General features: G+C 54.2%; 1 protein-coding gene across 3 annotated transcripts in view; it reads right to left on the bottom strand.

The window, feature by feature from the left end:
• The window catches only part of Sox13 (SRY (sex determining region Y)-box 13), a 34,757-nt gene extending 11,902 nt beyond the window's left edge, over positions 1-22,855 (bottom strand). The window contains exon 1 of one of the 3 annotated variants that reach the window (XM_013522670.1): positions 22,838-22,855. Coding sequence is in view for 2 of the 3 variants with exons in the window: in XM_005375281.2 (XP_005375338.1) it covers positions 16,122-16,249 (128 nt within the window). In the remaining variant the exon portion in view is untranslated. Of the gene's footprint in view, positions 1-16,121; positions 16,260-22,837 lie in introns of those variants that run through there. The other 2 variants (XM_005375281.2, XM_005375280.2) reach the window with 2 other exon arrangements.
• Positions 22,856-25,658: the final 2,803 nt, after the last annotated feature.

Genomic DNA, 25,658 nt, shown 5'->3' with positions numbered 1-25,658 from the left:
TTTTTGGTTTTTCTCCGGTACCGGGAACTGAACTCACGACCTTGCGCTTGCCAGGCAGGCGCTTTTGCCGCTGAGCTAAATCCCCAGCCCCTAAACCACAGTCCTTTGAACATGGGCTCAGAAGTACAACAGTCACTCTGGGAAGTAGATGGCTCCTAAATGAATACGGAGCAGGTAGTCTATACAACGTGGATACACTGGACAAAGGGATTATTCACAATCAGACCGAGGTTTCGTCACACTATTGGCACAAAGTGGAATTTAAAACTTATGACTCAGCGGCGCGTAAGCACAAGGTCCTGAGTTTGATCCCTGGTACCCATAAATAAATAAATAAATCTTATTAGCATTTTTTATTTCTGGTAACTGAAACTTTGGACATCAGGGGGGAGGAGCAACTATATTTGTATAGGACGTCAATTCTGTATAGACTGTATGAAGTCTGTAAAATTGTTTTTGTAATGAAACACTATAATGAATCATGCAGTGCTGTGGTGCCAAATACAACCGAGCATAAAAGGGCACTATAACTGCCTAAGATATAGGCGTGTATTTGATGGGATTTCACCCTACAGGTCAGACAATACCAGACTCTCCTGCCCACCCACTTTCAAATTGCAGGGTTCCCTGAGGGCTGATGGCAGACCCAGGATGGAGAGGGAAGACAGGGGTCTATCTGAGCCTGCGCGGGTCAGCCCCAACTCACCTAGAGGAAAAGGAGACCCCAGCCCAGCTTGCCCTGAGATCCCTGCCCACCACCCAGGACAGAGTGCTTCCAGGAAGCAGGCAGCTCAGCCCATCCGGGCACTGGGAGGGGCTGGAAGCCAGGCCCTGGGTAGGGGAGGCAGGGGAGGCAGGAGAGGCAGGAGGGGGGCGTGAGGAGTGGGTGTGGGGAGGGCGAGGGGGTATTATCCTGAAGCTGAGGGCAGCAATTACATAACAAACAAACCCCGGGCTCAAGCTGTGAATTAATCAAACCGCTGAAAATAAAACCTTCCTCTCAGGAACTTCAGACAAAAGAAATGAAAACAACCAGGCTGGCTGGAAAATAAAAGGCAGCAGCGCTGAGAGGGGGACAAAAGGAAACCAGACAATGGGGTGTTGGACAAAAGCAATAAAGCCAAAGGAAGTGTGACAGGCGCACAATGCGGGCCTGTGGGCTTCTGATCCCTGGCGGCTCTGCGCCACCTCGTCCCCACCGTGGCCCGGGAGGGCCACCGGGTCGCCTCCTCCATCCAGACTTGGGTCTTAAGGTTTCTCTCCTTCATTCTGCCCCAACTTCATGGCCTTCCAGCTCCTACCTCAAAACCTCTCTTCCCATCGCAGCCCAGGGACCGCAGCCGCAGCAGGAAGCAGGGGGTTCAGCCAGCGGAACAAGCGCAAAGGCTAAGGCCACCCGGGCTGGAGATGGGGGTGGGGATTTGTCCCCAGAGCTGAGGCGGATCTGTCCTGATTAACTGCAGGACCGCACTGCCCAGGACAGGAACCACTGGCCACATGTGGCTACGCAGCGCCAGCAATGCAGCCAGTCGTGGAGGAAATGTGCTTCGAGTGTCAAACACACCCAAGGCTTCAGAGGCTTAGCACACAGGACAGAATACACACTTGCTCATTCGTAGCTACCTATTGATTACAAATTAAAATTATATTTTGGATGGACTGAGTTAGATGATGAGGGGGTACTAGGACTGAACCCAGGGCCTTCGTATTGAGCCACACCTCTAGCCCCTTTAAAAAAAACTTTTTTTTTAAATTTCACGATGGTCTAAGTCACTAAGCTGCCCAAGCTGGGCTCAAACTTGTGATCTCCTGCCTCAGCCTCCCAGAATTCTGGGATCACAGGCACGTACCACCATAATCTAGTTTAGACAAAACATCTTGTTAAAATTGATCTCAACTGTTTCTTCCTGTGCTTTTTTCCACTGCTGGGCATCAAACCCATGGGCCTGCACATGCCAGGCAAGTGTTGTACCACCGAGCTCTAGCCCTCTTTTCATACTTTTCGGGGCAGCCACTTGAAGATACAAAATCACACATGTGGAGCCTGCTGTATTTCTGTTGAGCAGCACGGCACAAAGCCATTCTTCCTGCCTTGGAGCTCAATGGCCTTTTCTACCCACACTTCACCCCCACGGCACATGCAGCCAGGCACTGCTGCATTATCCATGAGAGCGCTGCCCCCTGGGGCTCACAATGCCTTGGCCTCGCCTCCAGCACGGTCTTGACAACAAAGCACAAGGCTCCTGGTGCCCATCCAGGCTGGCATGGAGGAGTGGGTCTGTTCACCAAGGCTTGGTGCCCACCAGATAACCCTGTCAGATCCCACCGCCCAGACCCAGCCCCTCCTTGTACATTGGCTTCTGACCTACCTTCGGGTGCTGGGCCCATGTAGGGAGGGAAGAAGCACCAGCTGGGGTCTCACCTTTGGGGAACACAGTCTTTGAGCACCTCCCTGCCTCCTTTTCCACCTCCCAAGCACAGACAGGCCGGCTCAAGAAGGGCAGGGCCTTTTCCCGCCCTGCCACACCTTGGCAGCAATCAGGGTCCCAGACTGCCGGAAGGGATGAAGCCTCTCTAGGAGAAACACTGACCCTTGACCTCCCCGAGGGGAACAAAGCCACCTGTGCAAGAAGAGGCTGAGCAAGGAGCGGGGCCTCACAGCCCTGCTGTCACCCCACAGGCTGCCTCACCTCTGCCTGCTTACCTATAAGTGGGAGACTAGGGCCCGGTGGAACAGCTGGGAAACTTCACAGGCTTTTAGGGCCAGCAACCTGGGTGTAAATCCCTGGCTGACACAGGCTGGCTTGTGTGAATCTAGGCGAGTTAATTAACCTCTCTGAACCTGTCCCCTCATGCAAGGATCTGGCACAAACAATCCGGATCTGCAGGAGCCCGTGAGGATTAAATGATACAGGATGAGTATCTAGAATGCCGGGTCAGGGGTTGAGAGAAAAGCCTCAGGGTCAGACAGACCTGGGTGCATCTGGATCCCAACTCTGTTAACTGCTCCATCTTTGCAGGCGAGTAACTTAACTTCTTCGAGCCTGTTTCCTCCCCAAGTAAAATGGGGATAAGGACACTCAGTGTGAAGCAGCCAGCCCTCCATTAACCCCACTTTATCAGATGTGCCCATTTCACATTCTCACAACACTTTGAATTTGGCCTTCCAAGTACCAGTCCCAGGGGGTAATGATACCTTCACAGGCTTGATTATTTCTGACTCACCCTGTAGCTTGAGAACCCATCCAATGGCGCCCAGAGAACTATGGAAACAAGACTGTTCGTGCTCATCAGGGCAGCCCCAGAGCCTAGGACAGTGCCTCGGACATAGCAGACACTCAGAAAATAGCCTGTGGTGCTAAGAAAGTAACACACAGCGATGGACGCCAGAGTGACGCCCCTGTCGTCCTGTTGGATAGATGCTGCTCTCTGTTCCCCACACCCCATTATCCTCAGCTGTCACCCCCTTGGACCTAAGTTCTTCCTATCAGTAACCTAAGTCCCCCCTGGCAGCAAAGCAAGTCCTCTTCTTTTGCTTTTACTGTTGGCCACATAAACATTTCCCATGATTTAAAGTCTCTGTTGGAGCTCCTCCCTGAAATCTCTTCTTTTCCACAGTCTAAAACACACCTCGGTGTCCATTCACCCTGCCTTCCAAAGCACGCACCATGCTTGAGCCATCCAGGTGCTTTCTCAGGCGTCCTAAGGTCAACAACCACACTCTCCCTTCCCCAGATGCCCAAAGCCCAGAAGCCAAAGGGCTCTCGGCCCACAGGAGAATAGAGTTATTGGGCTCGCCCTGTCCTCACCCTAATCTGATCCTCCAGGTTCTGGTCAGGAGCCAGAAGACCACAGAACACCTCATCAGCTCCCTGCTCTGATGACGCTCTCCCAGGTGCCTCATCTGCAGCCTCTTGCCAGAATATTGTATAAAAGGAGAAACTGAGATCCAGCGATGTCCAGGTCACCTGGCTTGTAAGGCACATTGCTCCAGTAGAGGCCCTTCTACCAGCCAGATACTGAACAGCTTCCCTCCCTGGAGCAGCTTTAGGAGGCGGAGCTCCCCAAAAGGAGAGAGCTTTGGCCATCCATCTTCACCCTTGGTGCGCAGAGCCTTGCATCTGAGCTAGCCCTTGTCAGGCCCTGGCCCCCAAATCCAGTACCTGCGTCAAGGCACAGAGGCATCTCTGAGGAAGGCCTGTGCTCAGGGTGCAGCGTCTCCATGCCACAGAAGATGTCAATCTGCAAGCAATCCTTCGAGCCTCTCCAACCCCTACCCACCGCAGGTGCACACTCGGAGCCCCTTTCCCCCCAATCAAATCAGCCACTTCCTCGTCTAGTCAGTCAACGACAGACCCTGCTGGATGGGAATCAAAGAAGTCTTCCCTCTCAGCCCTTCCTCCCTCATAACCACAGCCCCCTCCCCCCAAAATATCTAGATGCAGAGAGATAAATTCCAGTCATCACAGCATGACTGTGACTCAGACCCCAGGGGTACAGGAAGACAGATGCAGACAGGCAGACCCTCTGAGGGGGGCCACTGGGCACCCAGCAGTGAGCCCTCTCCTGCTGGCCCCCACTCCCAACTTGCCCGAGTGGGTGGGGCGGGGCTCAGGTCCCAGGGGAATGTCACTTCCTCTCAAAGCCCCAGAGAATGGACAGCCTCAGGCTGCCCTAAACAATAGTCCGAGGCGTGGGTGCCCAGAACCGTGCCCCGGTGCCACATCCTGCCATTCTTCTCCCTGGCCGCACCCTGTCACCCTTCCTGGCTACACCCGATCCTATCTCTGTGTTTACTCAGGGCTGGGAGCTGGGCTGGCTGTAGGCTTAGGACAAAGCTTTCCAGAGAGTTCCCTTATCCTTTCCAACCTTGATGGGCCCCCGCTGGGTATTCGATTCATGAGTGTCCTGGTTGAGGTGACCCAGCCAGCACTCCCAGTCCCTCAGCTTTTCCACTTTCCCAGGCTGGTCAGTGTGAGATTCACCTGGCCACCGCTCGGTGACTTCCTGAGCTCCTGCCCTCCCAAGTGGGAGAAGAGGCGGCCTCCATAGGAGCTTTTGTGCCTGCCATGCTTGGGGACATGGGCCCAAGGGCATGAAAGAAAGAAGAAGCCTGAGAAGGACTGTAGCTGGGACATCCCAGCACCTTCTTCCAAACTGGTTGTCTGCCTCTGAGGCACTTGAGTCTTGTCCCAACCCAGGGGGAGAAACAAGAAAGAGACAGAGGCAACAGACTGAAGGTGTTATTGAGGTTCCCAGCAAGACACACACCTCCAATCTCCCGGCACTCCTGCACCCCAACAGTGCAAGGGTCCATTCCTGTCTCCCATAGCCCAGGCCAAAGCTAGTGTGCTAGACAAGGGAAGGTGTCTGGCTTCCTGCAGGGCACGGGCCCCTGCTCCAGATCAGCACAGAATTGTGCGGCTGGGGCTGCCTAGCCGGCTGGGGACAGTGCTGAGTTTCGACCAAGGGAACGGAAAGCAAAAGGTGAGCATGCAGTGGAGTAGCACTTACCTGGCTACAGGCAGTAGGTGGGAACTCTTCACTCACCTCCCTGCTAGTCTTCTGCACGCCTCCATAAATACTAAGGCTCAGGGGATTGAATACCCTCCCCAAGGCCCCGTACAGACGGCGTCTGAACTCAGGCCACACTGACACTCAAACCCAACAGCTTTCCATCTGTTGGCCGATGCCAGCCACAGTCCCTCTACCCTGGAATAATAAAGCTCTGCTCCAGCAAATGTGGACCGGCCATTGTCTTCCTGGCTTATAGGAAGGTGGTGTTTGTGACTTGTGCCATAGCAAAGGAAAAGTGAGGTCAAAAGAAACCACTGCAGCTTTGGGAAGATGGGGGAAAGACCACACCTCAAAGCCTTAGCTTCTTCATTACGAAATGGGATTCCAAGCCAGGCATGGCAGGACACGCTTACAATCCCAGCACTCTGGGAAGCTGAAGCAGGAGGATAGTGTATTCAAGTCTAGCCTGCAGCATTTAGTAACTTAATCAGAATCTTTCTCAAAGTAAAAAGGGACGGGGATGTAAGCTCAGCACAAAGGCCTTGGGTTCAGTCCCCAGTATTGAGGGGAAAAAAAAAAAAGATTCTAACATATGCTTTATGATTAGAAGATAATGCACAATTAAAGAATCTGGTACAGAACTAAAGTTTAGGGAAGGGAGGAGGGGCAGAAAGCCCAATAAGAATGGCTCTCTCCCTCCCCTGGTCCTGTGACAGACAGTATATATTTGGTCTTCATCCTGTTTCCTGACATACAGCTCCTCACTCTGGTGTCTCTGGAACATTATTGAATGGACTGAGGGCTGGCAGCTCCTGCCAAGCTTCAGGATGTGGCTGGTTATCAGAAAGACCAAAACATATGGTCAGACGAGCAGAAGACCCACACCTGAAGAACAACTCTTTTCCACCACTGCATGTCGATTTCTTCCACCTCCTTGGCCTATCTTGAACCACATCCCATCTACATGGTCAGATGGAGTCTCTAGAGACACAAAGCTCAGCATCCTTCTCGCCAGTCAACACATGTAACTCTCTAAGCCTGTGACTTCCTTTCTCTGTAAATGGGACAAGGAACACCGCGCCCCAACTGGTTTCAAGAGGTAGCACTGAACTATGCTGATGGCCACCAACACCACGGTGATCTGGACGGTGTGCAGGAAGGGTGGAAGTGGCGGCTGCCCACCTGAACGCTGGTGAAGCAGCCTGGTGAACCCTCTGAGCTGCACCGCTTCGCACCCCAGTCTCTACCTGTGGTGGGGCCAGCAGCGCCTCCTCTCAGGCTGCTGGGCGATAAGGTATTGTATATAAAATGCTTACCACAATGGCCTGCACAAGGCAGACTGGTGCTAAGTATTCTGGTGAGTGAAGGAAGTGTGGGAGACCATCTGGGTGACTCTCCTTGGAGGAGAAGCAGTTGTCTCCATTTTGGCCGAACCTGGCCCTATTTCCGCGTATTGACATGTACAGGGCTGCTTAGGACTCTTCCTTATCCCTTCAACAGGCTTTAAGCAATGCAAATCGGTCCAGCCGAGGTGCTGATACGTAGTGTTTGGAGCAAGGCGACAGGGTAGTGTTTCCCCTCCCCCTCTTAGCTCCCAAATAAAACATGTGAGCCAGGCAGCACGGAGAGCTGTGCTCCACGCTGTCGGCTGGGATCGAGCCTCAAGATAAAAGGCTGTGACTTCCCAGGGCATAAAAGATTACACATCAGAGCTCAAGCACCAACCCAAAACATCACAGACTACCTCAATTGCGTTATGCAGATTACTCTTTCTGCATATCCTTCTCTCTGCATATGGCAGAGGTGATTTCAGGACTCCTACCCAGCCCAGCTCACAGCACTCAGGTACTTCCCCCCAATTTCAGTCACTCATCCTCAAGTCAACCCTTTCTTCATGAATTAATAAAACCCGGGTTTGGCCCTGGGTCAAGGCCTTTGTTCTGGTTAGCCATCATCATGGCTGGACTTAGGACCCTGTGGTTCCCCATAACTACAAATATGCCTTGGTGTCTTTCGTCTCGCCATGGGTTGCACTGGAAGTGGTAGATTGGAATTAACTCACTAGAATTCCAGTAACTTTTCCACAGGATTACAAATGTAAACTTCCTGGGCTGCAACAAGGACCGGGAGGGAAGATCTCTGTACAGGATGGAAGGAACGTATTTCTGGGGACCCTCTGCTAGCCAAAGTACTTGTCCCCAGTACTTTGGACGTGTACGTGCCCTCCTTTCCACTACTGGAGACAGAACAGAGTCTCACACTTGCTAGGCAAGTGCTCTACCGAGGAGCTACACATCCAGCCCACCCTGAAGGCCCTTCGGAGAAGTATTTCAAAGACCAGCCTCCAACTCCACTGTCCACTCCCACAGACACCTCCATACGGCATCCAGGGTCCCCAGGGGCTCGGGAAGGGTATCTGATCCCTTCCCTAGTTGTTATTGCTCCTTCCGCCTCAGCCACCCACCGCAAGAGTAAGGAAACCAGTCAGTGATGGACATGGGTAAGTGAGACACAAATGAGAAGTCAGTAGATGCCAGTCACCAAGAAAGCCACCAGGCAGTGTCGTCAGGAGCCCGGAAGGATGGCGTACAAATGATCAGCACACACACTTTGGCCTCCTCCTCCTCAGGATTACCTCACGGAGGGCCACTGGGAATCTGCCTTGAGAAAGGGGGTTAGGAAGACCCCTTGGGAAACACGGTGACCACAACACTGTCATGGTGACCAAGCCCATGCGCTGGAGCTGCACACACTGGCCTTGCACCTGACAGCCCACCCCAGGCCTGCGGCCTCCACCCCGGGGTTCTTGGTGGGATGCCATCCCTGCCTTGGGGAGGCCTGATCACCACTATCTCCCCGAAACCAAGCTCAGTCACCAGAAACACAGTTCAGCAGCACTGGCTCACAGCGCGTTCGTTCTTCCAGTGAACAAAGTGTTCCGATCTTTTGCTCTGCAGAGGCCGCGCTTCCTCTCCCATTATCTGCCCCATCAGCAGCCACAAAAGCAAGATTTCTTTTTTCTTTTTGTTATTTTCATGACCCCCTTTATTTTATGGGTAGTTGTTTTTTACTTAGCTTTGGTTCCTTTTCAAAAGGGCAAGGAAACAAGAGGAAGAAGCAAGCACTACCATAATCCCTAATCATTTAGATTTCATCTACAGTGTTGGACAATCCCCCCAAGCAGCCAGCCTTCCCCTCCCCCTCTGCCTGGGACCCCACTTCCCAACACCAGCACCCTTTGGAAACTGAAGCAGGTCCATCTCAGCCAACACTTGGCTTCTTTAACAAGTGCTGGGCCCTGGCCAGCCACAAGTGACTCAGGATGATCAGATGGACTGGCAGGTGCTGGCTGGCCACAGACAACTGGTGGAGCCACGGGGGGTGGAGTGGGGGGGGCATGGCTAAAGACCACCCCAATTATATCCAAATCTTATTGGGCACCGAGTGCAGGCACTATTTGGATTACTTTTACTATCTTCACTTGTTCAATCTTCATGTAGTCATCTGGGGTAGGCAGTATCATTATTTCCATTTTACAGATGGAAGAACTGAGACCCTGACATGATTTGAGCCCAGGCAGTCTAGCATCAGAATTCACCTCTCAATCAGACAACAAGAACCACCCTCACAATATCCTGAGTGCCGTTTATAGGGCTGTACCTCTATTAGTTCTGTTGCCAGCCCTGCAAGAGTTACTACTAATTATCTCTGTTTCACTGATGAAGATGGAGGCTTAACAGGCCCAGGACATTGCCCATGGTCAGAGCCAATGAGCGGACACCAAGACACTGCACCCAGAGATGAGAGTGGTTCTGCTCTCACTTGCCCGAGCCCCCAAGGCCACAGCAAGTCCTCTCCTGGAGCCTGAGCCACTTATCCCGAGCCCCATCTCTGCTGTTCCGTGACGCCAGGGTAAGGGAGCCAGGCCCTTGGTCCTGGCTCAGTTGACAGAGAGAAGGCGAAGGCAAACTGGAGCAAAGGCCCTGGGTGTACAGGGTACTGGCTTCACTCCTGGGAGATCCACAGGGCCTTCCCACACCCTCTGGAGTGTAGAGGATGCCAAGCCAGGGCCTACCTGCCGCACCTTCCCCACCACCGAGAGCCATGTTCTGGAGGAGCAGGGCTGCCCAGCCCGACCTCCTTTATCCCTCCGCTTCTTTGTTTGCAGACTGCTCCTCCATAGGCTGGTTTCCACACCTCCGCGAGCTCCGACCCTCAAGCATCCCCACCTCAGCAGCTTCGGCAGAGCTGCGCGCTTGTGACACACACGTCCAACGCACGGCTGCAGGCGCTCTTATTTTCTTATCAATGTTTTTCTGACCATAAATGGACTATGAGCTCGGGATAGAAAACCAAGAGTAACATGCAGAACACAAATAAAAAAATCTCTTCATTTCAATCTGGCAGTGGGCCCTGGTCATTTGGCCTATTTTTTTCTGAGCATGGTTTTCTTTTTCATCATTGAACTCATAAGTAAGTTTTTATCGCGTTGCTTTTCCCTCACTTAAAAAAATATATACATTAGCTGAGCAAGGTGGTGCATGCCTGTAATCCAGGCATTCAGAAGACTGAGGCAGGAGGACTACCAGGAATTTGAGGCCATCTTGGGCTAAATAGTAAGACCTTGTCTCAAAAAAAATTGTGTGTGTGTGCATGTGTATATATATATATGTATTTTACATATATATATATAAAATGTTATTAAAAATTTTTTGGAAAGCTATTTTTGTACATCTTCTACCGTAAATTATTTTACCCCATGCCCCAGGGTTAAAATGGTTTAACTCCTTAAATCTCACTTTGCTGAAACAGCCGTCACTCCCGCAGTCAGCTACCCACCCATCAGCACTTCCGCCAGGCCTCAGCCACCCTGCAGCTGTGACAGACAGTAGGGTGGGGCCTGACAGTCAGTGAACCTCACCAGCCTCCTCGAGATAGGCTGAGGACAAAACAGCAAAGAGGCTGTAGATGGAGGGTAGAGGCCATGACCAGAGACTGAAATGACCAGGACCAGGACCAGGACCAGGACCAGGACCACGACCAGGACCACGACCAGGACCACGACCAGGAAGCTTGGGCCCAGGCCAGCCTGCTTCTATAATAATGGGAGGAAGTCTCTGTGTTTCTCAGGCTTTGAGGTTCCCTTAATAAAATGAAGAACCTGAGCTGGGCGTGGTGGTGCACGCCTGTAATCCCAGAATTTGGGTGGCTGAGGCAGGAGGATTGCTGAGTTTGAGGCCAGCTTGGGTTACAAAGTGAGTTCAAGGCCAGCCTGAACTGCATAGTGAAATCCTGTCTCAAAACAAACAAACAAACAAGCAAAGATGAAAAACCACAATGAGATTCTACTTTACACCGTTAAAATTGTTATCACAAAAGGGGGGGTGGGTATTGGTGAGGAAGTGCAGAATTGCTGGCAGGAATGTAGAATACACTGCTGGTGTGGAAAACAGCAGCTCCTCAGAAAATTAAACACAGTATTACCATATGATCCGGCAGTCTCAATTCAAGGTATATACTCAAAAGAACTGAAAGCAGGGTCTCAAAGAGATATTTGTACAACCATGTTCATTGCCAAAGATAGCCAAAGACAGAACCAACCTAAGTGTCATCAATAGAAAATGGATCGACAAATGCGGCACAGGCCTACAACAGAGTATCAACCTTAAATGGGAAGGAATTGGAGGGGTTTACTGGCAGTTGAACCCAGGGCCTTGACACTGCGCTAGATAACCAACCCTTTTTATTTTTTTTTTTTTGAAACAGGGTTTCACTAAATCATACAGACAACCCTCCTGCCTCAGCCTCCCAGACTACTGGGATTACAGGCATGCACATGGCTAAAAGGAAACAAATCTTGACACATGTTACAACTTGGATGAACCTTGAAAATATGCTCAGTGAAATAAACCAGTCATAAGAGACAAATACTGCCTGCTTCTACTTACATGAGGTACTTAGAATAATTACATTCATAGAAACAGAAAGGAGAGTAGAGTTACCAGGGCTTGGGAGGAGGGAGGAACAGAGCTGCTAATGGGTACGAGTCTCAGTCTGGAATAATAAACAAGTTCTGTGGATGGTGGTGGTGATGGTTGCATAACAGGGTGAATGTACCAAATGCCCTTGGACTGCACACTTTAAAATTATTAAGACAGTAAATGTAACACTATATACATTTTAATACAATTTTTAAAAATAAAGAGCAAGAAACTGATAATAATTAACACTTTCACGGTGCTTTTAATCTGCAGGCAGGCTGAGGTGAGGCCATAAAGGTGGTGCCACACACAACGGTCACCTTCCGGGAGGGGCCCGGGAGGGCCAAAGGCCTGAGACCTGTGCACAAGGCCCTGATTAACGTCACTAACTGAAGTGTCTCGAAAGGGCCAGGGCCAGCAGGGGCCAGACCTGCCCCACCAGCTGGGTCTCCCCTCACTCTAGGAGCAATAATGCGACAAGGTGTGTTCAGGATTCCTCAGGAGGGAGTCCAAAGGACCTGGGGCGGATGGGAGATAGGCATACAGGAAGATTTAGTTTTCCCCTAAAGTCAGCCCCTCAGCTTTCCTGGAAATCCTTTCCTCAGAGGTCTCTCCTAGGGTAGTGGTTTCAGCAGTAGGCAGAGGCCCAGTTTTCAGGCAGTCCTGGCTGGATCTGCTGTACAGCCCGGGGCTGCAGTCTGGTTCACTCAGGTGCCCTCCCCGTACGGAGACAGTGCTCTACCGGCTGCACACGGTCACTAGCAGGCCTGTGCTATCAGAGGGCAGCGGCGGGGGAGGAAGGTGGAGGCCACTTGGGGAGAGGAGGAGGAGGACCTGGACAGTCTTCCTGGTTCGCAGGGAATAACCCACGAGGTCACAGACACTGGCTTCTCCGGGCCACTAGGAACATGCTTCTCCTCCATGGAGAATAAGTGGCTAGCCCCAAAGCCCTACTAACCCTAAGGTCCATTTGATGTTTCTGTTTTCTGATTTTCCATTTGATGCTTTCCTGGTAAAAAGAATCCTAGTTCCCACTTAACCAGGGAGACATCACCGGGCTTTCTTGGCGACACAGGATGACAAGCGCAGCCATGCTGGTGGCAGCCTAGCCCAGGGCCCTGAGGGGTTTCTACAGAGACTGGAAAGGCAACTGGCGTCTTTGTTCATCTGTGTCCAGAAAGGACGAGGGAGGAGCGAGTCTGCCGGCCCTCACTCCCCAGGCCCTCCCTGTCCCCACAGGGCCACTAGGCTCATGGTGTACTTCCCCACCCCCACAGCCTCAGCCTTGACCCAGGAGAAGGGGTCAGTGACAGGGTCACTGGAGGATCCCAGCACAAAACCGCCAGCAAGGACGAAGAATTTAACCCTCTCCCTTCCGACTCTCGACTGTCCACCCTAGCAGGCCTGCCTGTTCGGATAGATTATCACAGAGGTCTGGAAGGGCCAGCTGAGAATTCTGAGGGCCAGTGAATTCTGAGAGCAGAAGGGCTGAGCTCTGCCACCAACTCTGGGTGCAAACCTAGGCCAATCTCTGAGCCTCTGCTTTGCCATCTGTAAAATGGGAGTCAGGACACACACACCTCCCCAAGATGATGAGGGGCCTCAGCACAACTATTTCAATGTGTCCAGACATTTAGCGCCCTTGACGGTTTATAAAGATCTATGCAGGGCCGGGGATATAGCTCAGTGGTATAAACGCCTGCCTGGCAAGTGCAAGGTCCTGAGATCAATTTCCGGTACCAAAAAAAAAAAAGCCCATGCACATATGAGGTATCTGGAGACCTTTAAGTCACTGTGGGGCCTGGGACAAACTTCTCAGAGGTCTCAGTTTTTCAATTTGCACAGGGTATGAATTATTACTTCTTCTCCCAGAGATAAAAATTACAGGTGCAGGAGGGCATCTGGCCCTTTGAAGTTGTGGAAATACAGGTGTTGCTAAGCCCTTGATTTCCACCTTCAGGCGATAGCCCAGGGCAGCACATACAGATGCTCTTCGTGGGACCTGAAGAATCTCAAACTGAGTGCTTCCCAGGTATTTTCCGCAGCAGCAAAACCTATTTCACAGCTGAGGAAACTAAACCTAAGTGGCGTTGGTGGACTCCAACTCAAGATCTATCTGACCCCAAGTTCAAAGCCGCAGTGCAAGGATCTCTGCGAAGAGGCTATTTCTCACGGCCCCCTCCAGCCTCGGTGACCCTCTCCACCTGGGGGGCTGCATGTCAGTTCTGCCCACTGCTCACCTGCCCCACAGTAGGGGAAGGCAGCCCACACACCCACCATGCCTCCACTTCCTGCCAGCCTCCTGCAGGCAGCTGTGCCAGCACCAAGTCCAAAGGTTAGTTTGTTATTATGAATTTCTAAAACAGAACCTAGCAGATAGCTTTTACAAATGTGGTAGTTTCACGGGTCAAAGCAATCCCAACTACATACGAATACGGTCAGTTTTACAAAACTCAGTGGTTACCTGGTGAGAACTGTCCCCCTCCTGCCCCCAGTTTAGGGTGGACAGGAAAGGCAGGGTGCTCTGAGCCAGACTGTCATTTCTGTCGTGTCACACCTGGCAACGCCCTGCCTGCGGCTGGCAAATGACAGCTCCTTCCTTTTTCTGGGCTACTTCCTGGGACTAGCACGACAGGGTCCACACCCCAGCCATCCTCACCCTGCCTGCCAGCCCTGCTCCGAGGGCTGGGCACTTGGGATAGCAGCATTCTCCTTGGTTGCTTTGGGGGAAATGGTCATGGCAATGACGCTAACCATGGAACAAACAGCAGCAGCTTTTGATGGCAAGGAAGCAGAGGCAGAGAAGCTCAGTAACTTGGCCAGAGTTGCACAGTGCAGCTGCTTGCGGCAAGCAAAGGACGAACACGGGGGTGGGGTGGGGGCTGAGGGAGGTGTCCTAGATGACAATGTCGGACCGTACCTCCCCCTAAAGAGGTCTTTTTCTCCTTTCCCAGATCCTACAGAGGCCCCCTGAAGAGGGGCCGCCCCCAGGAGAGCGGTGCCATCCCCACCCCAAGACAAGCCTCCCTCACCACGCACCCACCTAGCACCCCACCACCCTCCTTGGCAAGAATGACTTTTCCCACTTTGGAGGTAGAACAACCAGGCTTCGAGAGAGTTCAGGAGAGCCAGGGGATGCAAACCCTGCCAGCCTCCTCTCAGCGCCAAGCCTGGCCACCCAAGGGGCTTTGTTGCCAGACAGAGCAGGGCTTCTTAGGCCCCGGTCCGCTTCCTCTGCCCCAGTGCCTTTCATATAATGAACCTGGTAAAGCTTACAGGGATCTCACGCATTCAAAAATATACCCAACAGCTGCCTTTTACAAAGACATCTAGAGATCACTGCTAAACCATGGAAGTTTGCCCATTCACCAGCAAACTGCACAGGCTGGATTCCCCTGGAAAGGGTCGCAGTCTCCCTGGGCCCCGTGACTCAAGCCGTGAGCAATGTGGGTCATGGCAGAGAGGACAAAGCAATATGGCTTTCAAGGCTGCTGGCCAGGGCCCTGCACCCCAGAGCCCACTAACCTGGCTGTTAGCAGGCGGTTCGGCACTGTTTAAAGGCAGCAAAAATGCCTCTGAATGGAATGGAAAAGAACGGGGTACTGTTGGGTATTTTTCAGACAGTGAGAGGCACTGCGGCCTGAATGAATGAGCCACCCATTCTGAAAGTTCTGTGGCATCCCATTGTCAACAAGGTCCCAGCTCCAGGGGCTGTGTCCAAGGTTCCCGCAGGGTCTGTGGTCTCCGCCTAGTTGCAGTCCAAGCGGACTCTGTCCCATCCCACCCCACCAAGACACCCTCCTCAGCTCCTGGGCTGGAAGCTCGGTTGTGCTTGCTCCCTCTGCACGGGCCCAAGGGTGTTCTACAGATGCCCATCTTAGCAGACCCAGAGGTCACCACTGGAGGCCCAGGACTGTGCTCCACACACTTAATTGAACTGAGTCTTAGAGTCCACCCCATTCCCCACTCCCATGAGTCCCTAGCAAGAGCTTTGAGGTAGCCAAGGATAGGCGGTCAACCAGAGAAGAGAAGAGCAACCAGCCTCAGGGCAAAGTGGCCACCAGCGGTATGTGGGGGAAAATAAAATAACAGTCCAAATTCGCAGCTGGAAACCAGACTCCAGCTCACTGACTAATGCCTGCTCCCTGACCGCCCAGCACACTGTCCTCAGCACTGACCTTCCCAGAGTCCACCAGACCTCTCAGCTCAGCACTGACCTTCCCAGAGTCCACCAGACCTCTCAGCTCAGCACTGACCTTCCCAGAGTCCACCAGACCTCTCAGCTCAGCACTGACCTTCCCAGAGTCCACCAGACCTCTCAGCCCACAGAGAACCTGACCTCCAGCATCTGGGTGGCACCAAGCTTAGGTATGTGGCCGGGTTGCAAGAAACCACCATTTGGGTGGTTCACTCTCCCCGGAGCACCCGTGCTTCCTTGGGTGACCAGGCACCACCATCCCTCACCATGAGAGGGTTCCCTCCGCCAGAGTTCCCTACTCTGGCATCATGGCCTCCTGGGGGATGCCAGCCCCTGAAGACAGAGTGACGCGACTACTTAGAGTCAAAGCCAAACAGTTGGGAGGAGAATGAGGGGAAAAGAAGGGAAGATGGAGACCAACTTACGTGAAGGGTGGATGGAGGAAGGAGACCTGCCTCCAGGGGTGGGGGCCAGGGACATGCCTTGGGAAGCGTGGGGACGGAGGCCAGCCAGGAGGACGAGGAGCCTCAGGTGCTGGCCCTGCCTTCTCCATGCTCTTCTGGGACTCCTACACAACAACCTGCGCACACGGCCCAGGCACCCGCAGACTCTATCTGCCACCCCGGATCTCGCAGCCACCCATCGATATTCCACCAGCTCAGCAGTTTGCAAGGGGGCTGTTTCGCTTATGCGCTGTTCCTTCCACAAGAGTGGCCATCTTGCTCGCTCCCCCTCTTCCAGGTTCTCCCGTACATCTGAGCCCTCCTTTGCCTTACAAGGTGGTCTTCCTCACGGCTCCAACACCGTTTCACAGACAAAAATCTGAAGCCCATGGCCAGCCAGGGGAGCGTGCGCGTGCGTGCGCACGCGTGTGTGTGTGTGTGTGTGTGTGTGTGTGTGTGTGTGTGTGTTTGGAGCCTGCTCACCCTGCTTGCAGGAGATTTGGGGTCCCCCTTGGGAGTACTCTGCCACCCAGAAGGTACCTCCCTACACAGGGCTGGGCTCAAACTGGTGCTGTTAAACTGTCCTCTGACAGGGCCAAGATACCACATCATCAGTCATAAAACCATTGACCCAGGCCTCCTTCCGGTCCAGCTCTTGCCCTGACCCCCCCAAGTGTCTTTCCCCCACACCAGAAAACAGAATGTGCTTGGCTGCAGACCCGGACGTAATAAATTGCCAATAACAAACTCAATCTGAAAAACAAAATAATGGGCCTCTTCCTTTCCGTCTTCCTCATCCTCAACACTAATTCCTGCAAGGCCCGGGCGAGAAAGAAATGCCTCCTCAGGCCAGTCACTGGGAAGGAAACCACTTTCTCCCACCCTCAGCACCCCAGAGGGTCCCTTCCCCCTCCCAGCTCCTCCTTGTATGTCTTGGGTTCCAACACTCTATCTCTAATGTGGCTTTATCCTCACTTTCACTGAGCACCTGCTCAGTGCCAAGCTCCTAAGGGTGCCTGATCCCTGACACAGGTGAAGAGGTGGCTGCTGGGGGCAGGGCCAGGGTGGAGGGTGGCTTGGGGCTGTGAGCTCCTGCACAGCAGCATCAGCACTGTGGCTGGTGCGGTCCTCTGCTAGCCCCAGGGAGATGAGATCAGGTCAATGCCAGGGACAACCCGTTTGACTCGTTTTGTTCCCAGTCACCTAAGAGAGGTCACAGGGTGTGAGTGGGACAGGAATAAAATGGCACAGACTCAAGCAGAAAGCCAGAAGCAGTTATCTTGGAAAAAGATGGATAAATGACAAATCCCTGAATGCCTGGAGGTAGATTCTAACATTGTGTCCAGTGCATTGCTTAGATGCAAACTGCAGGTAAACGTGGACATGCTTCCTGGAGGAGGAATCCAAGCGGCCACTGCTTTCTCCTCCTCTCCCTCTCTTACCTGTGCAGTTAGTTTCCAGGGTACCTGCAAAGCCACCTGACCACAGGAACCCAGAGCAATGTTCCCAGCCCTACCTCCCAGCACCCCCTTCATACCAACTCCTCTCCTAGGCCTCTGTACCTCACAGCCACCTGAGAGCCATAATTGCAGGGGAGAAGGGAAAGCAGCGTGTCCACACGCACAGCCACGCTGACAAGGAGGGTGGCTCCTGCCGAACAAACATCCTTCCAGACCTGGCCTTGGGACTGGCTCTCTGCACTGCCCTCTGCACAAGACCCAGAGGGATCCAGACAGCCCTCCGGGCTCCCAGCCCTTCCCAGCACCAGTTTCTCAAAACCAATGGCAAGATGCCAGGGCAGGAGGCCAAGAGACACTGGAGCAAAATCGGAGTGGGTTCTCACACGAGGGTCAGATATGCCACAAGGACCAGCCTCGCTCCTCCATGGCCAGGAGGATGAAGGAAGCCCTACACCACCTGGACAACTCCACCTCCCTGAATGGCAACCTCCCCTCCACCTGGAAGGAAGCCGGCAGGATGCTCTTCCCCCTCCCTAAAGTGAAAGAGGCCTCACACTGTGGAGGGCAGGGCTCAGCACGACACAGAGGCTGTGAAACTGCAGTCTGCCAGGGTGGTATCACCACCCTCCTCTGCTCCCAGCATTTCCCTGACCTGGGAAGGGGTCAACTTGTCCTTTGCACCTTGCAGAGGGGGAGGCAAGGTTCCTGGAGGCTGAGGGATGGACTTGAGGGCACACATACGGAGAGCAGCAGAGGCTGGACGAGGCCTCAGTCTCACCTGGCACCCACAGCACAGCCACTGGGGGGAGTCAAGAGGATTTCAAAGGGCTTCTCATGGGGGAGAGGAGGACGGGGCCCTACTGCCCATCAGAGGCAGCCCAGAAGCTGCCGCAGGAACCAGCCTGAACCCATGGCTGCCTGCTACAGTCAGGTACCCCCTGAAGGGGGCCCTGAAGGCGTACAGCAGGCCCTCTGCACAAGGCCAGGGATCCAGGGCCTCCTGACCTGACCCACCTATCCAGGGCAGCCTGGCCCCTCACCTCTGGAAACCATGCAAGGAGAGACACAGGTCATTGGTTGCTGTTAGAGACAGAGGCCCAGGCGGGCTGTGCCAGGACCTGCTCACACAGGGTGTAGCTGCTCTGCACCCGGCTGGCCCGGTCCTCTAATTTATTTACTCCCCCCGTAACTGGAGATTAAACCCAGGGCCTTTACACTAAGCTATATCCCCAGCCATTGTTCATTTTTTTATTTTTATGGGGTCTCACAAAGTTGCCAAGTTGCCCCAGCTAGCCTCTAAATTGTGATCCTCCTGCCTCAGCCTCCCAGAGAGCTAGGATATCAGGCATGCACCACCACACCTGGCTTCCTCCAATCTTCAGGGCACCCTGCCACAGGGAAATATCATTACCCTCCTGTGGATGAGGAAAATCCAGCTCTGAGAAATCAGGTAATGGCCCAGTATCAAGATTCAAAATCTAGAAGCTTCAAATCTGGAACACTGGAACAGCCCAAGGTATGTTCACCAAACTATCCTGCCACCCTATAAACTGAGGACTATTCCAGAGCAAGTGAGGAGGAGTTATTTATCACGGAGTAGAGTGAGGAGGCCAGAGGAAGATACTGAGTGACAACCACAACTGCACCTGACCAGGAACAGCTGAGGACAAAAGCAGGGACTGCACCCAAACTCCTTCCCAGGCAGTGCGGTCCAGGCCACTCCTCCAGCTGCTGTCATCCACATGCTTGTTCACACCTCCGGGCTCTGGCTCACTCAGTGCTCCTGCCTGGAAGGCCCTTTCTACATTCCTGAGCAGCAAACTCCTGCACCTTGCACAAAACCCACCTTAAATGTCCCCCTCCTTTACAAATCTCTTTGTAACAATCCTAGAAGGGTTAGTATTCCTTCAGGAAATCCTTGAGACTTGGGGCATCACTGGTCTCCAGGCTCTGTGTGGATTTGAGCCCCCAATTCTCAGGGACAGGGAGGTGTATCAATAAGCATCTTTCCTACGGCCCTTACTAGATGCCTGGCCTTGCTCTACATCTCTTCACAGACCCAACCATCACAACCACACATGGGCACAAGGCGGGTCCTACTATCTACCGGCATCCCTGTTTTACACATGGGGAAATTGGGACTCAGAGAGGTTAACTCCTCACCCAAGATAACACAGGTAGCCTGGATCCAGGGCTACTTGTCTGTGCTGGTATTGTATCAGTCCCTACTGCCACCCCAGCCCACCTGACACATGGAAAGCACTCAGTACAGGTTTGTTTCATAAATACATAAAGAGGGAGGAGGGTGCGGCCAAACCCTGGCTACTGTTGGCCAAAAGGTCTCCATGCATCCCACCTCTGCTCCCATCGTTCCTGACAGCACTTTCTCCCTCCCAGAGCTCCTGGGACTCTTCACATCTCCCGTCTGTGTCTTCTCTGGCCTGGGTGCCCAGGGGAGCTGAACAAACAGCGAGGAAGCTGAGACCCCAAGCCTGAGGGCTGGTGGACTTGCTCAGCAGCAGATGTCCTGCTTCTGCAGCTAGTGCAGCCTGACTGGTCCTACTCCGTCGCCAGCAAGGCCAAGATTCGGCTGGGGTGGGAGCTCCAAGAGGGCACCCCAGGCTGACCTGTCCCCAGGCTCTGGGCAGGGCCTGAGAGGAGGGAGGGGCAGGCTGCTCCCTGGGGCCAGGAGGAGGAGACAAGAGGCCCTTTGTGTCTGCAGGGCTCCTGAGACACCTGTTCTCCCTCCTGCCTGGCCTGGCCTCCCTCCCCTGCTCCCTGTGTGCGGCCTTGTTTACCCTGCAGCCCTGGCAGCCAGGCGGGCCTGCACCCAGCGTGGGGCTCGGGCGGCCCTGCCAGCACCTGCCTGGTCCTGGCAGCCCCGGAGGCCGCCGGCCAAGCACAATCACCACGCTGTTGACACACTTGTTGATTTTCAGGAGGACAGGGAGGGCTGGCCAGAGGCGAGAGGCAGAGAAGGCACTTCATGCCAGCCTGGCTAATTTGCAGTTGGCCCAGGCAGTCCCGTACCCAACCCCCTACTGTGCTGCCTGGGAGAGGTTTGGGGTTCCAATCTCCTGGCAGCTGGAGAGATACATGAGACGCACCCCAGCCCTGCTGGAACCGGCAGTGCCACGCCACAGGTGGCCCCCACCCCCCTGCATGTGAGAGCACAGCAAAACCCAGGCCTCCGCTCCTGCCTGGATGCGGGCACCTAGTCTTCAAACCCCACCACCTGCCTGCCCCACAGTCATGATGTGCCAGGGTCCCCGGTGAGGGACAGAGCGACCTGCCCTGCCCTTAGAGACACAGGTGGAAGCTGGGAGATGGGAGAGGGGGTCCTATCCATTTGTCCTTCTTTGCCCCCAGCCTTGTTCTCCTCCTGGCTAACGGGGAGCTGGGAGCCTCCTGCACCCCTCTTCCTTCGAGTTGTTCAGTATGGGTTCAAGTACTCACTTCTCAAAGCTGCACGGGGCACGTGGCCTGGCCCTCCACCGGGCAAGGCTGCGGGCAGGGTATGGGGTCCGCTGTGAGCGGACTGGACCCCACAGACCCAGGCATCTACTCTACCCCCACCCCGAGTTCCCACTGTAAATCACCTTTGGATTAATGAGGCCCCATGGCTGGCTAAGAGATGAATGTGCTTCTGGAACTACCCGCTCATTTGCCAGCAGCCTAAGAAAGTAAACTGGTTAAATCTGACCCGTCAGCTACTTCCTTCGAGACCACAGAGCGGAGATCCTCCGTGGGACAAGGGGCGGGCAGTTCTGATGATGGGAGGGAAGGCACAAACACAAAGACGACCCGTGGGCTGAGTGAGGGACACATAGCCCCAGGACCCGGGCGTGGGGAGGGGTTGCCGGGAGCTGAGAAAGGAACCCGCTTCTTCGTTTGCCCGTCTCGGTCTTGCCGGCCTCGTCAGCGGGCTCCTAAACCCAACCACCCTAGAGCCAGGAAGCAGGAGGTCACTTACACTTGTGGCCAGTTAGCCAGACAACACCCTGACTTAACACAAGACTGGTGACTGTTCATCCACCTCCACAGACCCTCCCCCGTCTAAACTGCCAAATGGGGTGCAGTGGCACACGCCTGTAATCCCAGCACTCAGCTGGCTGACGCAGGGGGGATTGCTGTGAGCTCCAGGCCAGCCGCGGCTACATAGTGAGACCCTGTCTTGAAAAACTAAGTAAACACATAAATAAGCTGTCGAACACAAGCCCTTCAATCCTGGTCCCGCAGCTGTACGTCATTCAGCGCCCAGAAAAGGGTAACACAAATAGCCACGATCACTCCTCATTTGGGGGCGCCACACTGAAGAACATGGGTTCTAGGGGAGGGCAAACCTTAGGAGGGGAACTTTCACTCTGAAAAAAACCGGCCCCTGATGCTTGCTCTGAACCAGTTCCAACAGGGCCATCATGGACTGTTGTATGGACTGTGGCCTGCACAACTCTAAGAGCCCATTCACAAAGTGCTCATTACAATTCTCCAGCAGACAGCAGTCAAGTTCACCCCTCGGACAGCACAGAGAAGGCCCTCCTGCTACGTGCCTCTCATGAAGGCAGACAGGGCCCAGGACCCTGTCCTCTGACCCCTTTCCTGGCTCTGCTCTCTGGGAATTTACTGGCTAGGGAAATTCTTAGTAGAGGCTGAGCCCTCCACCCCAGCTAAGAGAACAGGCCTCCCTCTCCTGCCCCGCCAGTCCCAGCGAAGGAACCCCACGTGGCCGTACCACTGGTGTCTCCTACCCGCCTCTCTTCCTCAGCTCCCCACCCTGGCCAGGCTCCCCAATAACACCTGGGTCCTGGATGGTGTGGGCGGGCGTTCCATTGTGGAAAGTGAGTCTACACGAGGGAGATTACCCCCTGGGGCGCTCAAATTGCTCCCTCCGGGCAGACTGAGATTAAAATCCCAATCTCCTTGGGGAACAGGAGCTCTGGAGGGTGAAGCACAAGAAGGGGATCTAGAAAGGGACCTGCCACCATGTGGGCTCTGTTCTGGCTCTTTCTCAGCCTCTACTCTTCCTTCTTCACAGTGCTCACGTCCGCCTGGAGCCAAGAGGAGGCTGCCTAGGTGTTCAGAGCCCAACACACACACACACACACACACACACACACACACACGTACACACACCTTCTCCAGCTGAGAAAAGGGGAGCCCCGCAAGTGGACGAAAAGGTGGGGGCTTTCAACATGCCCTATGCCCGTCCCACACCGCACCCAACCTGCCCTGCCTTACCTGCCCAGCCGCCTTCCAGCCCTCCCCACTGGCCTCCATTCCCCTCCCCACCCCACCCCACCCCACCCCGCCTGCTCCCTAGAGAGGGGCGGGGAACTCTAGCCTCCAGCGGGGCTGGGACAAGGCACTGACAGCCCTGTGCCCTCTGCTCTGCTCTTCTTCTGAGCCCGTGGGAGCGCAGCTCAAGCCAAGGCTCCCTCCCTCTGGCCTCTCCGGGCGTCTGGCGTCTCCGGGCAGCCAAGTATGTGCCAGGGCCAAGGTTGGAGGCCTTGAGTGTCGTGATGAGGGCATCAGTCCAGTCACCAGCGGCTCCTCGCCCCTCCTGCCAGGGACCCTCTTTCTGCCCCCTAGAGCTGCTGTCGAGCCCGACTCCTTTGGTCATCTATGGAAAAACATCCTTGTCTTCCAGTTTCACTGTGGGTACTTGTAAATATAGTTTAAATCCTTTTTACTCTGATCACAAAAGTTAACACACACTGACGTTTTGCTTCCAGAAACTATGAAAATAAAATAAATACGAGCCATGATTTTAAAAAAAGAAGTCAACAAGGGATGCTAGCCTCTGTTGGGTCACCGCAGCTGCTGGCCCTGGGGACACGGCCACTCTGCCTGCTGGAGCCCTGGCCTCTAACTCACTGCCTGCCCCCAGCCTGGACTCAAGACAGCCGCGGGCCAGTGACTCCTTCCCCCATCACACCTGGACCCCCAGGGCGCAGGGCCCAGTCAGAAAAGCCTGGGGGAGAGGCGGCTCCTGGGACCCGTTCCACAGGCTGCACATTCCATTCTGGGGGGAGCGGAGACTGGGAGGTGAGGTCGAGGGGAGGAGAGTAGTCTGGTCTCCTGGGGCGGGTCCCCCAGGGAACCTGGCCAGCAGGGATTGCAGACCAAACCCCGGAGGCGGGGGGAGGGCGCCAGTGGGTGCTGCCCAGCAGTGGCCCCTACTCCTCCTTCCTTCCTTTCAGCCAAAACACTGAAACCTTACCTTGGGCCTGTCCCCAAAAGACACGGGAACAACATGGGGGGGTAACACTAATACCCCTCCCCCCACCCCAATCCCGGGGACAGCTTGCGGGGCTTTGTGCCAAGGCCATTTAAATGCTAAGGCCACCACTGGGGGGAGCACGGGGAGGCGTGGAGGGGGAGGAGTCCAAAAGCTGTTCCTATCCAAGGAACTGAATTCCAGATTTGATGGCTTTCCGCTGTCAGAGACCAAAAGGGCCTGAGGACTGAGTGCTACTTATGCAAAAAGGCAGCAGTTAGGGACAAGGCTGCTACTTCTCCCTTCCTGTCCTCTCCTACTCCACATGCACCTCTCCCTACAAAACACCCGCAGTGGCAATCTTCAACACTGGAGTCCAAACCTCAGCTCCTCTCCCAGCCTGGGCACGTGCCCACCTGGCACTCGAGAGTCCAGGACCACGTGGCACAACCTGGGCTGTGCCTGGATCTCAGGTTCACTGGAAATGACCTTCGGCCAAGGCTCGGGAAATCCAGCCACTTCTCCGCCCTCACCTCCTCTAGGTCTAACCCCTGCTGCTCTCCCATCTCTGGGCATGCAGATCCTCCCTGACAATACCAGTCTGCTCTTTCTAGGAGTGGGCAGGAGACCTCATGGGTCTTAAGGTCACGAAGCAGAGGAGTCTTCCTAAAGTAGCACGTCCTGGAGGAGGCCAGCCAAGAATATGACCAGAGTAGCAAGAGGCGGCTTCAAGGCTCAGTGCCGTGGACGAAGTGGGTGAAGGCAGAACCCTCCCTGTCAAGGGGCTGCAGAGAGCTTCACCACTCTATGGCTCTGGATCAGGGTGTTCTGCGCCTCTTCAGGCCAGGGCCATGGTACAGATAACAGGCCTTCTCAGGAGAAACTACCACATCGCTGCTGCTGAGACACAAGATTTACATTTTTTTAAAAAACAAGGCTTGCCAGGCATGGTGGCACACGCGTTCAGAAGGCTGAGGGAGGAGGATCGTTGCAAGTTTGAGAACAGCCTGGACTACAAAGTGAGCTCAAAGCCAGCTTGAACTACATAGTGAGACCCTGTCTCAAAAAGACAAAAAAAAAAAAAGAAAAGAAAGAAAGAAAGAAACAAGGCTTTTCTGACCCTATGCCTGGTCTGAGGAGCAGGCAGAGGGTAGAAGTGGCCATGCTGAGCTGGCCTGTAGCAAATCTCCTAACCAAGTCTTCTTAAGTAGGACAGTCAACATGGGGGTCACCAGACAAGGACCAGCATTCACAGTACACCTTCTGACTTAGGGGCAGGGAGATGACAAGCGTTGTGAAAGCCACCCTGCCTAACATCCGGGTTCCAGGAAGAGGACTAGCGAAGGGTGAGGACTGCAGCGAGTTCAGGCAGGAGCGAGCCCTCTTAAGCAAACACTGAGCACAAAAATAACTCCCATTCAAAGCACGATTTACTGTGCGCCGGCCGGCCCTCCCAGCACAGAGCCCTTTTCAAACACAGCTTCACCCCTGAATGTGCGGGGGAGGGGACGCGAGTCCAGCTGCCTTTGAATCCGCTTTTTCCGGTGGTGTCAGCTTCCTGAAGACTGGCCCGGGGATGTATCCAATAAAGACCATCTCAAAGCACTCCCAGCAAGGAGGAAACCGTAGCAGACCGGTATGTCGGCCTGTCAAGGGCAAGAACACCAACATCCCTTGGAAAGCCAGGCCCAGCTCGAGCCAACACTTGCGGGCAGCAGCACACCTCAGAGCCCTGGCCATCTGTGGACTGTGGTCATGATCGACTTCGAGCTTCCCAAGAGGCAGGTATTCTTCCTGCTGTTGTCCCATTTCACAGAGACTCAGAGGTGTTCTTCGATGAAC

Source organism: Chinchilla lanigera, unplaced genomic scaffold (assembly GCF_000276665.1).
Source record: "Chinchilla lanigera isolate Chin_1 unplaced genomic scaffold, ChiLan1.0 scaffold00005, whole genome shotgun sequence".
NCBI lineage: Eukaryota > Metazoa > Chordata > Mammalia > Rodentia > Chinchillidae > Chinchilla > Chinchilla lanigera.
Note: the sequence above shows the minus strand (reverse complement) of the source record. Positions and strands in the feature narration are given on the sequence as shown.